The sequence below is a fragment of the Amphiprion ocellaris genome, chromosome 23 (genome assembly GCF_022539595.1).
Source record: "Amphiprion ocellaris isolate individual 3 ecotype Okinawa chromosome 23, ASM2253959v1, whole genome shotgun sequence".
NCBI classification, from domain to species: Eukaryota; Metazoa; Chordata; class Actinopteri; family Pomacentridae; genus Amphiprion; species Amphiprion ocellaris.
The window spans coordinates 12,543,691-12,560,515 of record NC_072788.1 but is presented as its reverse complement, the minus strand read 5'-3'; the positions used below and the strand labels follow the sequence as shown (position 1 = coordinate 12,560,515).

At 36.3% G+C, this 16,825-nt stretch overlaps 2 protein-coding genes across 3 annotated transcripts; one reads left to right on the top strand and one right to left on the bottom strand.

The window, feature by feature from the left end:
• The first annotated feature begins 4 nt into the window (after nt 1–4).
• On the top strand, nt 5–7,385 carry LOC111575625 (low affinity immunoglobulin gamma Fc region receptor II-like). 2 transcript variants are annotated; one of them, XM_055008062.1, is made up of 7 exons: nt 5–391; nt 539–620; nt 1,191–1,312; nt 2,008–2,274; nt 2,392–2,637; nt 4,056–4,199; nt 6,117–7,385. In XM_055008062.1, exons 1-7 carry the CDS (start codon nt 268–270, stop codon nt 6,176–6,178), a joined length of 1,047 nt encoding a protein of 348 aa, XP_054864037.1. In that variant the 5' UTR covers nt 5–267; the 3' UTR covers nt 6,179–7,385. The 2 variants fall into 2 exon arrangements, with proteins under 2 accessions (XP_054864037.1, XP_035809006.2); XM_035953113.2 differs by having other exon boundaries at nt 4,008–4,199.
• Nucleotides 7,386–9,704: 2,319 nt separating this feature from the next.
• On the bottom strand, nt 9,705–16,683 carry LOC111575621 (butyrophilin-like protein 9). Its single transcript, XM_055008064.1, has 5 exons — nt 16,481–16,683; nt 13,356–13,697; nt 13,214–13,252; nt 13,091–13,111; nt 9,705–12,713 (listed from the first exon to the last, which is right to left on the bottom strand). The coding sequence occupies exons 1-5, from the start codon at nt 16,542–16,544 to the stop codon at nt 12,565–12,567; spliced, it is 615 nt and encodes a 204-aa protein (XP_054864039.1). The 5' UTR covers nt 16,545–16,683; the 3' UTR covers nt 9,705–12,564.
• Nucleotides 16,684–16,825: the final 142 nt, after the last annotated feature.

The window sequence follows — 16,825 nt, the reverse complement described above, 5'->3', positions numbered from 1 at the left end:
TACGACTCAACTTTATGGAAGCTTTCAGCATCTTTTCAGCTCATTGTTTTGGTTTGGCAAGATTCAAATGAACAAGGGTTGATCAAAAAGTTCTGGGACTGTCACCATCATGAACATTTGCAACATGTGCAAACACTAAAGTGTCACAAGTCACGATGCTGCTTGACCTTTTGTGACCACTGGTAGCTGAGCATTCACAGTTTCACAGTGGGAGCTTAAACTGAAGCAGAGAGGAATCATAACATTGCCAGTCAATCAGTAGCTGAGATGATCCAACCTTCATCTGGAGGACCATCGCTGGTGGTGACCTTAGGAGGATCTTCAGCTACCGCAAAGAGAAGAAACAGCAGTTTAACAGTGGAAGAGCTGCAGTGTCCAAGACCAGCATCAGGTCAGGCCTCAAAAACACAACTGTACTCACCAGTTTTGTCTCCCTTTACTTCTTCCACTTCCCCAAAATGAAATTCTATTGGAGCCACTGCCATCTGGACACAGTTTATGAGACTCTGCTCCTATCGTGGATGGTGCTTCCCAGCAGGACATCCAGGAAGTGTTGCAGGAGCACTGGGAGCAAAGCAGGAAGACTTCCTTTGTGAAGATGGCAGTCACATTTACATCAGGTACAGATTTTAGAACCTTTTGATCAGCACCTGACCTAGTTTGGTTCACGGTCATAGCTTTAACCTGCAAAGTTGTCTTTAAAGCACCAAAATGCAGTCACAAAGAGTTATCAACTGACTGGTGAGCAATACGCACTTAATTAGTGTCTCAAAAGAAATATTCATTATTCTCAAGAGACCAAAAGCAGCGCTAAGAGATTAAATACTTCCACCAGAAACAAAAAGTTTTCCTATTCCGACACATTTTGAGTGTCATTACTATGTTTATTTGCTTTTTGCGTGATATTTTAAGCCATTTAAATGATATGCGAGGTGTTTAATATTCAGGTCTTTAGTTGCAAATACATTGCATTAGTTTAATGCAAAAAATGCCGTTCTGCACACACCAAGAGACTTTTCGTGGTGAAAACACGCCTTTTCACGATACCAGGCTGTTGAATTTAGAGCTTTTTGCGATGCCCCCAAGAGGACTAAAAAATAAAATGAATGCAGGTTGTCTGTTGAGGAGGCTGTTTATTCATACTGAGCCAGTTTAAAAGCTTGTTCTGTGACTGTTTATTTGTTGTCTAGAGGAAATAAACACCAAGCTGCTATGACACCTAGCCTCAGAGAGGAAGTACAGACATCAGACAGTCGGGGTGTCAGTTGTTGTTGGGACAGGATGCAGGTAACACCGCTGTGCCTGATGCTCTGTGAGTACAAACGCTGATGTTTCTTTACATTTTCGTACAGAAATTTGCTTTCTCAAACTGCTCAGTCTCTCTGCATGCTGCTGATCAATCATTTATTGTTTTGAATTTAGAACTCTTTCATTAAAGATGTAATTCTTTATTTTCTCCTCAGTCTGATTATTCTTGCTTCCAGTGTTACTTTTCCATTCCTCTGTTTTGTATTTACTTCTTCTGATTCCTTTCATTCTTGAAATCTCATCTCGCTTTACTGCCATGCTTCATTTCATCTTTGACATGACTTTCACTGTTTGCTGTTATTGGTGCTGTTTTATTTACCTCTGAATTCATCTTTTCCTCTTCTGTCGGGAGATTTTTCACTCCTCACCTTCACTGCTCTTATCAAACCTCTCTCTCTACACTCTTTGCATTTTCATGTTTGTTTGTTTTTAACCCTTTATCCCTCTCTTCTTTTCTATTTTTACTAAACTGATTTTTTGTTATTCATTTCTATTTAATTTCTACCTAATTTGTCACTTGCATTTGCTTCTTTCTCTCCTCTTCTTTCTCCTTTCCGTCCATTTATTCCTTCTTGTCATGCTACTTGCCATTCTTTCATCACTTCTGTTTGCTTCTCTGTCTCCCTTATTGCCTCTTCTTTGCTATTGTCTTCTATTTTTCCTCTCAGTTATCCTTTACCCCTTCTTTCTTCCCGGCAGCCTGTCTTCGGGTCACCCCCGACAAGACTCAGTTCTTCAGGTACGACTCCGTCACCCTGAAGTGTGAGGATCAGTCCAACTCCACTGGCTGGAAGATTAAGAGGAGAACGCTGGACGGTGGCATCAGACTCTGCTCCTCCGGATGGGGTTACACCTCCACAGGCTCGACCTGCGTCATCGGAAACACCTACCCATCGGACAGCGGGCTTTACTGGTGCGAGTCTGTCACAGGGCAGCACAGCAACATTGTCAACATCACCATCACTGGTACTGCACACAAATCATAAGCATAGCAGATTGTGCATCAGAATCCATGTGCGGCAAGATTTTTGAACTACAAAGTGCAGAAAGCTTGAGTGAAATGAGATTCTTTCTTTGTCAAAGATCGCTCTGTGGTTCTAGAGAGTCCTGTCCTCCCAGTGACAGAGGGAGCTGCCATGACCCTGCGCTGCAAGGGTGAGGCTAACTCCTCCTATCGCGTGTTTGATTTCTACAAAGATGGCCGCAACATCAGGAGCGGCTCCACAGGAGAGATGACCATTGACAGTGTTTCCAGATCCGATGAAGGACTCTACAAGTGCAGCGCCTCTGGAGGTCCAGAGTCGGCAGTCAGCTGGCTGGCTGTTGAAGGTGAGAGAAACAGTTTACAGTTGGACTGTAGACTGAGGGTAAAGTTTGCAGCTAAAAGTTTGCAACCATGTTTTAATAAGCAACTTATTAAAGAAAGCCTGACACATTTGACATCTCTGCCCTTCAATCAGGTATGAAAGCTACCTGTACAAGTCTGGACTACTAGTAGAGCTATAGAGCAATGTTTTTGTCTTGTTTCTGTTGAAAGGGGAACTACAAAGCAAGTTTAGCATAGTCGGGATTTCAACAAAACCTAAAACCCTATCATGGGTATCACTCGGTGGTTATACACTTTCCTGTTATCCAGATTTTCTTCGATGTTGGGCATTTAATGCATCCTGGGACTCTTCTTTTGGACTATTACCTTGCTGTCTACTTCAGACAAAAGGACCAGGTTGCTACAATGGAGAACTATGAGGAGTATTAAAATAATATCAAGGTAGAAAGCTGTGAAACTACAAAACATTTTGACTAGAACTGTTAAAAGTTTAAGTTAATCTATTTACTTTCATAGTCTGTGACTCTCAATGCACATTAGCACTCTTAAACTTCACATATTTAAATATGAAACCAAACATTTAGTTCTGACACTGTCACACAATGAAGGATACAGAGAAATCACTTTAGTTTTTGGCCAAATCAGGGTGAAAACCGGTTGCTTATTGAATATTGTCAGTGATAACTGACTAATCAACGTTGTAATCTGTGATTTTTTTCATTCTCGCATAAGAAAGAAAGCCATCTAAAGACAATCAGGTGTCATCTGCATAACTAATGACTTCATTGACTGTGTGTGCATACTGTATGGTAAATAATACAAATTAAGGTTTTACTCCAAATAATCAACTTCCAAATCTATGTTATATTGGCTGTAGTACAAGCAGTGGAAAAATCAGGGCCAAACATTAATAGAAATTTATGGATTTTCAGCATTACAAACTTAAATAAATATAGGTTTCCGTGGCAACATGACACATACAGTTTGCACTGCTATCACTGCTTGGTTTTATTCAGTGGCATTTCTAAAGTACAGTTTGCGAGTGTAACATATTGCCTTAGCTGAGATTGAGTCAATTTAAATCCAAACATATTAATGCTGCCTCATATTACACACTTCCGATGTAAAAAAAAAAAAAAAAAAAAAAAAGTACATGTAAATACTACCGGTTTCAGATATCCAAAGGCTTGTTTTTGCAAGCAGTTTTAGGGGGAAAGGATTTATTATAGGTTCTCAAGCCCCAGTTACTTACACATTGCATTTAGGTAAGATATTCTGAAATACTGATATTAAACACTACTAGTAAAATGTTACATTTGTCTTTGTTTAACTTCTCAGATCTCAGTGTTTAAGAGTTTATTTCACTTTGCAGCTTCTCTTTTGCCATCACCTTCAGCTGCACCTTCTGTTCCATCTGCAGTTCCACCTTCCACTTCATCTGCAGCTCCACCTGCAGCTTCCTCTTCGATTTCTGTCTTCAGAATTATGTGTCACCTTGTGGTGGGAACACCATACCTGCTGTCCACCATCTTACTCGGACTCATATACAGAGACAGAAAGAAAGGTAGAGTTAAACAATTTTTCTACTACTAAAAAGCACAACTCAGTCATTCAGTTCATTTTATGGAAACCAAAAGCACCAAAGTATGATTCATTCAGATTTACAGCATGGTAGACAAAAACAGTCATGACTCCCTACCTTTGAAGCAGGAGATCCTCGGTCTATTAACCATTATGGACAAGGACAAAAACATTTTTAAAACCATGTTTTCGCTGATGTAGTTTGAGTTATGTTTCAGCCACTTGCCAAACAATGTTCAAAAACTAAAAGACGTTGCCCGTGAAGTAAATTCCAATCACGCATTTTGACCTTACAGTTTTCCACATTTGATCAAATAGACAAAACTTCCATAACAAGTAGTAGATGTTAGGAATTTCAAAACCTCTAGAGTTGATATGTATAAATCAAAATGGATAATTTAAGAAAAAAAGCCATGTTTAAACAATCAGGTGTCATCTGCATAGCTGATGATTTAATCTACTATATACATACAATATGGTCAATAATTAAGGTTTTACTGCAAACAATATGTGAACTTTCTGACTATATGAACTTGAACATGTCCAACCTTTAAACTATTTAACCCATATTTGCAACAAACCATTTCCTTGTAGAAAATACAGATGTCTTCACATAGCAAAGCATCTTTTAAAAAAACAATCAGGTATCATCTACATAACTGATGATTTCACTGACTATTTATATGAAACATATGATCAGTAATATGACTTAAGATTTTATTCCAAATAAAATGTGAACTTAGTGACTATACAAACTTATACATGTGCAAAGTTTAACCCTTTTAACCCCCATTTGCAACAGACCATTTCAATTTATGTCTCCACACATTGCTAAAAGTGTGATCAATCAATCAATCAATCAATCAATCAATCAATCAATCAATCAATCAATCAATCAATCAATCAATCAATCAATCAATCAATCAATCAAACTTTATTTATAGAGCACTTTTCATACAGTTAAAAATGCAACACAAAGTGCTTTACAACATTAAAAACATGTTTAAAAATTAAAAAACATTTAAAAACGTTAAAAACATGATTGTCACTCATATCATCTGGTGCCACGTGATTATCAAAGTTCAGGCATATCATAGTTCTCTGTGCATGCATTACAAACATTTTTTCTGCTGAACTGCAGGCTGTGTATAGAAACAAGACTAAAAATGTAAATGTTTAAATATCTATAGTATGTACAGTCACCTTATTTTCCAGCATTTGGTAACATATGGGCATTTGAAAAAATGATGCGCCTAAATATTCAAAGAAATTCAACTTTCATTTTTGTCTTTTTCATGTTTTATGTGATTATAACTGTGCCATACTACACAGTTGTTATTAATTTTAGTTCTCTCTACTTCTCGTCATAGTTGTGCTGCTTCCATTGTGTTGCAGGAGTTTATATTGCAGTGAAAAATCAGCCCACAGTGAGTAAAAATGTGACAAAAGTAAACAAACACCCAGAAACTAATTTAAGTTCAATGGGTTAATGCAAATCAGACTAGTGCTGTTTTGAATATGATGCAGAAATAAGTTTGACTTAAATTACTTTTGCAGCTTTTGGATGGAATGGAAAATGAGGCGGTGCTCATTCAGAATTCAGGCTTGAACTATGGTGAAGCTGCAATAAAAAGAAAAAAAAAAACCAAGCACAATTCTGTTGTTGCTGATATTGGGGGTAAATTCAAACATTGCAACATCCCATGCAGGTGGCCTTTGAGGTTAATAATGAGACTCAGCACAGGTTAACAGCTCGCTCAAGATTCAAGAGTCAGCTGTTTTTTAGATTTTCAATAAACTAGAAAACTTTGATTTGACCACAGCCTTTACCTGATTATCGTTATCATAGACAGGAACAGAAACTTGGTCACCGTTGTTGTTCATCTCTTTCTCCTCACAGCCACTCAGACTGTTAAAGAGAGGCGGGGCAGCAACGATGTCATCATGGAAATAGTGGTGTAGACAGACAAACTGGTAAAAGTGACAAGGAAATTCAGCACCACAGGATGTCCCAGAAAGCGGTTTTTATCACCAGTGTTCAGTGGAACTACCTGCAGCATCTGAGGGCGTCTGTCAGCCAGCAACCTGCAGAAACTGTCCTTTTAATCCTAAAAGAACTGGCAAAGTCATGTAAACTCTGAACCGGGCTATAAATGCAAATGTTTTGGTGTTCTGCTACCTTTAAAGTGCACTCTCAGCACTCATCACTCAATTTTCTTACAATTATAAGATTGAGTAAATGAAATTAAAGTCATCTTCTAAGGTGGAATGTTTCTAAAATGTCACAGCACATAAGAAATACATAATTTTTGTGTTGTTAACACAGTTAAGTGTGAAGAGGAAATGACGGGCCACAGAGAAAGTGTCTAGAGAGGCGTTTGTGGTTTGTTGTTTTCATCAGTATTTGTCCAGGCATCTCTTGTTGGTATTTTTTGTTTTGCATTTGACATTTCATCTCTGTCTAAAATGTACCTAGAATTAGACAATCTGTCTTTTACTGGATGAAGACACATCTCTGCACATCACCTTCCCGTGTTTTCCTCACATTTTGAATTCTTTTATAACGCGACAGTTACTTTAAGAACGCAAACGGGAACAGCTTCAATGTCACTGATTTACTGAATCAGCTGTTTCTGGGTCAGCTGTGGTTTAATTTTCAGAATTCTAAGTAGGTGAGTGTCATTTCCCAGCAGAAACAACATTGTGCCATTTTAAAACCCACAACGCACACACACATATTAAATTGAAAATATATCTGAATGACTAAAGATTCATAAAATAAAACAAATATACGTTCAGTGGAAACTAAGCGGTTATCACTGTGGCAGATTATGTAATTAAGTTACCTGTATTTTGCATTTTGCAGTGGAGCTGTAGACTCCTGTGGTTACAGGTGGTAGTGGGTAGATAGTTTAAAGATACAGGTGTTTTTATACTACAGTCACTGAGACGCATTCACTGCACTCAAATGACCCAATTCACTAACTGTGTGTCTTTGAGCACCAACTGACTGCACCTTTGTTGAATTAGTCGCTTCAGTGGATGAATATTCATGATGAATCACTTATTTTACTTTTTATGTTTGTCCTTTATTGACATTACTTTGTGGAAATCTGTTTTTACTTTGACATTAAAGAGTGTTTTGTCGAAAATTCTTGTCAAACTTCCAAAGTGGCTGAAAAGCTTTACACTATTCCATTAACTGACAGTAGGGATTTATCAGCAGTGTTCTAAAACGGTCATGACTGTAGGTCCAAAACTTTCCTAACTCAGTCCTCTTACTACAAATCCAATCACAGACCAGACCAGATTCTCTTTCTAACCTTTACTATCTTCCTGAAACTAGACTTTCTTACAGTTCTGTCTTGTGTGGAAACTATAGATCAGCCCTATTCAGTTAGCGGCCCGCGGGCCACATGCGGCCCGAAAGCAACCCTCGAGTGGCCCTAAAGCAGCTGCCGAGTGATTGGGACTTGGGTCCGAGAAAAACAGAAAAACATCTTTCAGAAACACTGACAAGTTCTTACAAAAATTCCAACATTATTGCAAACATTGAATGCAACACTTACCGTAACCTAGCAACTAACCCACAATGCATTGTGTTGGGGAGACGCGTTTGAAAAGTTACCATTAGCAGTTCTATACAGGCGAAAATAGCAGCATGTCTTTTTCTATCCTGAAACGACAAATCGGCGAGGAAAACCGTCGGTTTAATCCTGCGTGGACTGATAAGTATTTATTTATTTACCACGTAGTCCGAACGTCAAACCAATGTGTTTACTCTGCAACGAGTGCTTTGCAGCGCTGAAAGATTATAATGTCCGAAGACACCACGTTGGAAAAACATGCCGCGTTTCGGACAAACTTTCTCGAGGGATGTCATGAGAGAGCGGCTATAATTCAGAGTTTGACTGCATCTTACAACCGGAGCTGTACTACAATGAAGCGGACCTGCACAGCTCAGGAAAGGACCACGAAAAAGAGGCCGTTCACAGACTCAGAAACTGTGAAGGACTGCATGTTGGCTGTCGTGGATGAAGTTTTAACGGACGATAAAGTTAAGACGATTGTGACATCTGCTATCAAACAGGTCTGACACGTCAAACATTCTCACCACAGATGTCTTCGAGACATGGTAAGTGCAACAAAGCAGCGTGCTGTAGCAGACACTAAAGGTAGTTTTATGTATTTATGTGACTATTTTCTGTTCACTTATTATAAGTTTAATATTTAAGAAAGACATTTTGTTTTGACAGTTATTTCACTTAGTTGCACTTTATTATGCACTTTGATGTCAGCTTTATTTCGTTTCAAAGGGATAGTAACTATCACTGTGCCCACTGTTTATTTTTTTGATTATATGCACTGAAGATGCGACTGTCTCAGATGAGACCAAATATGGACAGGGACAAACTCTGTTTTTTGTTATTTCAAAAGAAGAAAAATGTCTCAAGTTCTGAAAAGTTACTGTTAAGCAAGTTACTTTTTAATGCACTTTCAGATGTAACCAAAACAAAAGATGGTATTTCTAATCTGCACTTAGTTTTTATGTTCATATGCACCTTAACCTGTGCTTATATTTACCTATCAAAATGTGTTGAAGTTGTGTGTTTGAAATGTAAAATTTAAAGAGGCAGTATTTCAGCACAGGTTTAGTTTAGTACTGCTCTTCTATTGTGTTTATGTCCTTTTGGATGTGGCAATACGTTAACAAACATCCAGTGTGTTTATCTTATCTGTTTGTGTTTATTTTAAATGGTTAACTTTGCTCACTGTCTGCTAAAAACGTCCGGCCCAGCTCATGTTCTTAGTCTGAAAATCCGGCCCGAGTCAATTTTTAATTGAATAGCCCTGCTATAGATGCTGTATATTAAATTTAAATATTGTATGTATTATATACTGGATGGAATATATTGACTATATTGTATATAAAGTTTGGTTTAGTGATTAGCAATAGAAAAAGTGTTTAAAAAGTTATTTTTTTAATTAACAAACTACATCCATAACTGTAGGTTTCTAGTAAATGATATGTTGAGGTGTTGGAAGTTCCCCCTGTACATATCCACACGAAAAATCCACGGGACCACTCAGTAAAGTCCAATCATTCAATTCAACACTAAAATATATATATATATATATATATATATATATATATATATATATATATATATATATTTTTTTTTTTTTTTTTTTTAATTTTTTTTTTTTTTTTTTTTTTTTAAACTTTGACAATGATTTTTCCAAATGTACGAAAAATAGGAATAATTCTGTACTGCAGGATAAAAAGCAATGAAATGTGCACCATTGCTATGTAGTGCCGGAAGGTAAAATAAGACTTCTTAATTTTTAAAAATCCCCTCACTCTTTAGGGGAAATCAAACAATTTGCTGACTTTACCATTGTAAGAAACTATATATACGATGAATATTTCTTTAAATCATTTTAAATGAATGTCACTATAAATGATTGCATTCCACTCAGTCAAACACAAACTTAAATATATTTTATTCCTTCAATCACAGTTTTACCCAATGATTAACCGCTTACACAACTAGGGATTGGTGAAAAAAACAACAAAAAACATAGAAACACACAAACCATACATTTGGTTAAACAAATATGCAATTGCAATACAGGCACAACAGCAAAGATGTCAAAGTGTTGTTGGTATCTGTGGTCACTCAATGCTAGAAATGTAATAAACAGCGTGGAAAAAGTGACACAGAGAAGGTTCTTGTTGAACAAACTGACCTGAGATATCAGCACCATCTGTAAGGCAACACCGGATTTAAATAATAAGAACTTTGTTTATATATCACTTTCAAATCTAAGTGCTTTACAGAGCAAGCAACAGATAAATCACAATAAAATGATAACTGATAAAAACAATGGCTGAGAGAACACAATAACAACAACAACAACTATAAAACCGATAAAAACCGATAAAAAAGAATATCTAAGAAGACACAGTACCTCACAGTTAGGATTCATGTACCGCAGAGAACAAGTGGGTCTTTGTATCATTTTCAACAGATGAGATTTTCAATTAAAAAAATGACCTCGCACTGAGCACAAGTGTGTGTTATGCACGGAATTTATGGAAGCACCCCCAAAATTTAATAATTTGTTCCTTGTATCATTTCCGACGGATAAGTCCCAATAAGTCCACAGTGGTTGATATGTAGTAGGATCACAATCATGTGATCGTCAGCAGGCAGCTGATGTAGTGTTCACTTGTTGTCATAGTTACAGTGATGCTATCTCGCAATACAGAAATCGTTAACAAATCCATGGATCCAGACTATAAGCCGCATCACTGCCAAAATCTATTCACTTGGTCATTGTGTCATTTCTGACCTTCCCTGAAAATTTCATCCAAATCCATGAGTCTGTGTTTGAGTAATGCTGCTAACAGACAAACAGACGGACAAACGTACTCCGATCATCACATAACTCTCCCGGGTTCCTCGGTGGAGTAAAAATATTGGCTCAGCACACACTATAGGATGTAATTCTACCAAAGAGAGCAGCACCACCTCACAAGATGTCATGAGGAAACAGATAGAAACAAAATGAAGGCAGTGCAACAACTCGCTGGATGCAAAGATGATACTCAGTCAGCAGGGTTGGTTTGTTCTGCAGCGAGCAGGATCTGAGGTAACGTCAGGTTTTACTCTGTGATTCACTTCCTGTCTAAATCCTCGTCGTGGTCACTGAAGGTATAAGTCTCTGGAGCTGCACAAGATTTCAAGGCTTTTTTATTCTTCTGATTGTCTAGAGCGAAATAATAACACAACCTGAAGCCTTATAGTCTTATTTTTGGCCTTGTAAGATTTTCATTAAGAATGTTTTTCTGATTGAATCATGTTTCATATTTGATCTTTACTCACTCCCAAAACTGTTTCACAACAACTGAAAGAATAAGACTAAAATTCCCTGATAAGCATGAGAATTAATAAAAATAGTTTCACTTTTAATTAGTGGTGGGACGTGATTTTTAAAAAATGAATTAATTACAGGTTTGGAATTAATTAAGTAGTTGCAATTAATCACATTTTTGTCCAATAGCAATATCTGACACAATAAGCAAAGTTTTTCAACTCAAATTAATTTTGGTTGAGGAGTGATTCAATGAACAGATATATACATGAACTTAAACAACAAAAATGTTTGTTTCATTTATATTTATCTGCATTTTTCATTTGTCTACTACATTCACAGGTTACTACAATCTCAAAGTCCTATTACAGCGATTACATTCAACATTTTAAGATTTTTTATAAACTCAAGCACTTTCAATGTCTGGAAAAGTGGTCTATTATTGGATGCTACACCTTTTACCGGTACCAGGACTGTAGCTTACGTTAGCTCTGGTGCTAACAGCAACATGTTTTGCCAGAAATTAGTGAACTGAGAAATGTGCGATTAAATGCATTTTTTTACGCAGAACTAATTAATTAATCACAAATCACGCATTAAAGTCCCAGTCCTATTTTTAATACTTGATATTTAAAACAATTGTAATTTCATTATACAGTCTGTTGCTGCATGGTTACTGTGAAACTGATAAAAAATAAATCCTATCCTATATCCTATAGATTTGAAATCTATTGTTATTCTCATTTTTTGCTTGATGCCAATAGTTTCTGAGCTATTTTTACACATTTTACTCAAAACTAATAAATATTCATTCACATATCAAAGGTTTTAGTATTTTAGCGAATATCTCATCCAATCTGGGTAGTTTTGAACAGAATGTCGATGCAGCGGATTTAAAAAAAAATAAATAAAAAAAAAAATAGTACTGGACTAAAAAAAGCTGCATTTAGTAGCTGCATCCTGAGACCCAGAGAGATGTTCACATACTAGTTGTTTTGGTCCGAACGAAGCGTTTAAAGTACTGTGTCATCCGGATTCTCTTCCTGTTGCCCACGTCGACCTAAACAACACAAAACAGGTTATTTGTTAGTGGCTCTCAGTGTTTTCTGTTGTGACATGAGTTAAACATGACAGTTCTGATTAAGCTGCAGGTTTATTTGGTTAAAAAGAAGAACTGAGTTAGTCAAGGACACTCGTGTGAAAAAGTTTGAATAAAACATGAAAATACATACGTGATTATTTTGTCTAGACAAGCTCATGCAAATACAACACCGTCTATTACAGACATATTTACAGACACAGTTGATTTCCTTTTAGATCGTTTACGTGCGAAAATTTTCTTCTTCATTTTAACTTAACTCAGAGCTGCCAGAACAATACAGGTGGCTTCTGTTATAGTTTTAATTATAGTGAAAAGAAACAACCAAACCTATCAAAAGAAAACATTCAGTTTCCACCATGTCTGCAAACTAAAAAAGAAATGCATCCTGGGAAGTAGTGAAAATGAAGAGAAGAGAAATCTGGGACTTACGTTTGACGACAATGACAATGACAATGACAATAATGGCAATCACACCAATGGTGATGCCAATGATATGAGCGGTGGAGAGATTATTCTCTGTAAGAACAGAAAAAAGATGTCAGGATTTGTTTTTCACCAGTTAGCATTTATCTGTCCACTCTTTGGAAATAGGTTTGTGCCAAAATAATCAAATATATATGAGCAAAAAAGTAAAGACCAAATAATTCCTTTACAAGTTAAGTTTAAAGGCGACTTTTTTTTCTGTCATTGAGTTTTATTTTCCCTCTCACAAATTTTGTTTTGTTTAATTATATTGACACTAATTTGATTTGATTTCTACTCAGGTGAGTTAAACTCGGTCCTTCATTTGATAATATAACAAATATTGATCACAACATCGGTCTCATTTGTCCTGCAAGAAACTGTAAGTGTAAATCACAGAGTACAGTAAAGACTGTGAGGGTTGGACTTACCATCTGTACTCGGCCCTGAAGCTATGAAAATAAAAAGACGTATTGACATATGAGATAACATTATGACTTGAAGAAAGTTGTGTTAATGATAGCTAACATATCAATCTAAATATGTTTACTTACTGGGATCATCTTCTATTTCCTCCTCTTTTCCCTTTGGCACTGTGGAAAAATGGTTTTAAATAGTTTAAATCATTATATGACACAAATATCAAAATGTTTTCTCATATTCCATTTTAATCTGCATTTCTTCAGCTGCACTCACCAACTTCCAGGGTGACATTCCCCTTCCTGACCTGACTGTCCAGTCTGGGGACAACACAGGTGTAGACTCCTTTATCCTGTTCAGTTACATTGAAGAGTTTGAGAGAAATGTTTCCGTTGACCATTTCACCATGAAAGAAAAGTGTTCTGTTTTTGAAGCTCTTGTCCTGCGCGTCTAGATTATCCCCCCTGCTCTTGTAGGTGTGGACAGCAGCTCCATTGTGTTTCCACAGCACTGTTAGATTGTGGACATCAAACGGTGGCTCCAGGTGACACGGCAGGATGACATCCTCACCGACGGCTGCTGTAATTGTGTCATGTGACCCAATGACCTTAGGCTCTTCTGTAGAAACAAACACTGTGTTAAGGTTTACTGATGCAACAAGACTCAGGAGCTGTCATTTTAGATAACAGTGTTGCTCCAACAGCTCATATTTCATTCAGAGTTGACTTGTTTGTTTTTTGGGACCCAAAATGTAGTCCTGTAAAAATATTCACTGCAAAAACTCAAATTCTTACCAAGTCTGTTTGTCTTATTTTTAGTCAAAATGTCTCATCCCACTTGGTTTAAGATAAATTCACTTAACAAGAGACATTTCAGCAAGATGGAGGGACTTGTTTTAAGACAATGCCTCTGAAATATCTTGTCAAGTCAAACAATCTTGAAATTATCTTGTTTTGAGTTGAATTTTACAAGAAACAAGGTTCATTTTGCTTTTCATGCATTTTCCAAGCTGAGGTGTTATTTGTAGAAGCTACACAATCTTGATTTAAGAACTAAAGTCCACTTGATTCAAGTAAATGCGTTTTATTGGAAAATCACCAATTAGTTCATATTGTCAAGTTTGCTAATGCGTTGCATGCAAATTCGAAAATAAATTGTTTATTTCAATACTAGACTTGTTTACACGGGGTAGAGTTATTTATAAATGAGGGAGTAAGAACCATGGTCATATTTGGAACAAATGTATTTTCAACCAACTGTATGCAGACAGATATCTTAAAATGCTTGAATCACACTTTTTCATCTTGTTTCAAGGACAATTTGGTCTTAAATCTAGAGTCATGTCACTGTTATACAACCTAAAATATGTAAAATACATCTTAAATTTTGTACTCAACATGAGTTAAAAAAGCAAATGTCTACTTTTGAGTTAAAAACACCTGCTTTTGGGCATAGCTGGTTTACCCTAAAACACAACAAATGCTGTCAAAACATGACTAAATATTAGGATTTCTAGCTAACTGTGAGAGGACATATCTCAAAATGCTTAAATTAATCTTTGTAATCTTATTTCAAGTACTAGATGGTCTTAAATCTAGAATAGTGTCACTATAATACAACTCAAAATAAGTTTAATACATCTCAAATTAGGAGGTTACATGAAAGCAAAAATCAGCTAATTTCAAGATCTCAATATTCTAAACATCATATCTTATTTCAAGAATTCTACCAAGCCATTTTCACTTGTTCTATTGGCAGATTTTTTCACTTGTTTCAAGGTAAAAGTTCTTTGAAATAAGTTCTTTTTTCTTGTTTTGAGAGGGTCATTTTCTCCAGTGTTTTGACTGAATTTTGAGAGTTTCTTTTGTTGTTAGAATTTATCTAAAATGTTCTATTTCACACTTAAAAACTACTCAAGAAGCCATTTTAAGGGTTCAATATCTCCAGAAATAAAACTCTTACAGCCATGAAATTTGGTGAGGACACAGACAGAATAGTTTCCAGCAGATCTAAATGATTGAATGTTTCCTGCACAGAACAAATATTTAATTACTGCACTATGTGCACATCAGTTTTTGTAGTTCTACAAATGACGCCACCATTTTGCCTTGTCAAAATAGCAAAATACTGGAATTCAATAAATAAAGATCAAATTCTCGTGATGTTTAGAGGCCTCAAAAGTTGGTAAAATATCAACTACAGACTGAAATCTTAACAGGAGCTGGATATCTATATCTATATCTATGTCTATATAGATATAGATTTAGATAATAGATATACACTACTGTTCACAAGTTTGGGGTCACTTACAAATGTCCTTAATTTTGAAAGAAAAGCATTTTTTTTCATTGAAGTTAACATTAAATGAATCAGACATAAAGTCTAGACATTGCTAATGTGATAAATGACTATTCTAGCTGGAGGAGAAGCAAAAAAAGTCTCTCCATCTCTGGTGATCATTTATCAAACTGCAGTAATTCTGGTTCAATAAAATCCATTTTTATAGTTACTCAGCAGCCTGTTGTGTTTTTTTAAGCCTCATTACCTTTACCATCATATTAAAGGTTGCTTTTCCATTCAATAGAATTTTTTAAAAAATATTTTTTATGCACTGAAGCATTAATGTTGCACTGAAAGTGTTCTGTCTTTGTTATTGTGAAACACTGAAATTGTGAAAAAGTTTTTACAGATTCTGCAATGTGTTCCCTCAAAAACATCCCCAAAACATCCTCAGAACATTGCAGCCAGAATGTTGTAATTTGTGTTATATATAACATTAGAGAATCATAAAAGACCCGGAAAGGATTTTGTGTTCCTCATCAAAAACATCCCGAGAATGCTGCAGGCAGAATGTTCCACCTTTGTTGTTGATTCATATTAGTGGAACGTTCAATGAGGCCTCGATAACCTCCGGTAAACATTTTTTAAACATTGGTATGAAAACATTCCTCCTTTGTTATAAGTTTTGGAAACATCTTCAAGCAACAAAAGGGCAAAATATTCCACCTTAAATAGATCATACTAAAAGAACGTTGTAAAAACGTTCTGTATGAAACATTCTGTATGAAAGACTGTCTCCTGAGGCCTCGAAAAACTTCTGGAATATTCCTCCTTTGTCATCATGGAATACTGTGTTCAACATCTGTGTTCCTGACAGCATCCTCTGAATGTTGGCATTAAAACATGACGTGAACTTTATGGGAACATTACAGGAAATAAACGCTTTGTTTCAAGTTTGTAAGTCACATTCACAACCTGTCTGTAATTTTGGACAGAATTATCAGTGTTGAAATCATAAAATTAACTTTGTGTGCGAAAAGAAGAAGGAAAAAAAAGAACAGATTTAATATTTGAACGGGGATTCGAACACCGTTCGAAATAAGGAAGGTGAGTTACGGTACCTGAGTCCAACCCAGACAGCAGACAGCAGGCGGAGAGGATCGAGAGCAGAAACTGGAGCTTCATTATCGCGAAGTTATCCACAGATTTGACCGATGACCAGAAAAAAAAAAATCTGAACAGATCAGATCAAATGCGGCTTATTTTCGTCACAGTGTGGAATTACTATCGCTTTCGATTTTCCTACGTAGGCGGAGAATCTTGTTGAGGAAAGGAGGAAGTCAGAATCGAAGTTGCCAAAGACGTTAACATATGATTCACGTATTTCAAGATTCAATAAATTGTGTTGTTCACAAGGTTCTGGACAAACTGGGGTCTCACATTTTAACCTGATACCTGCACCATTT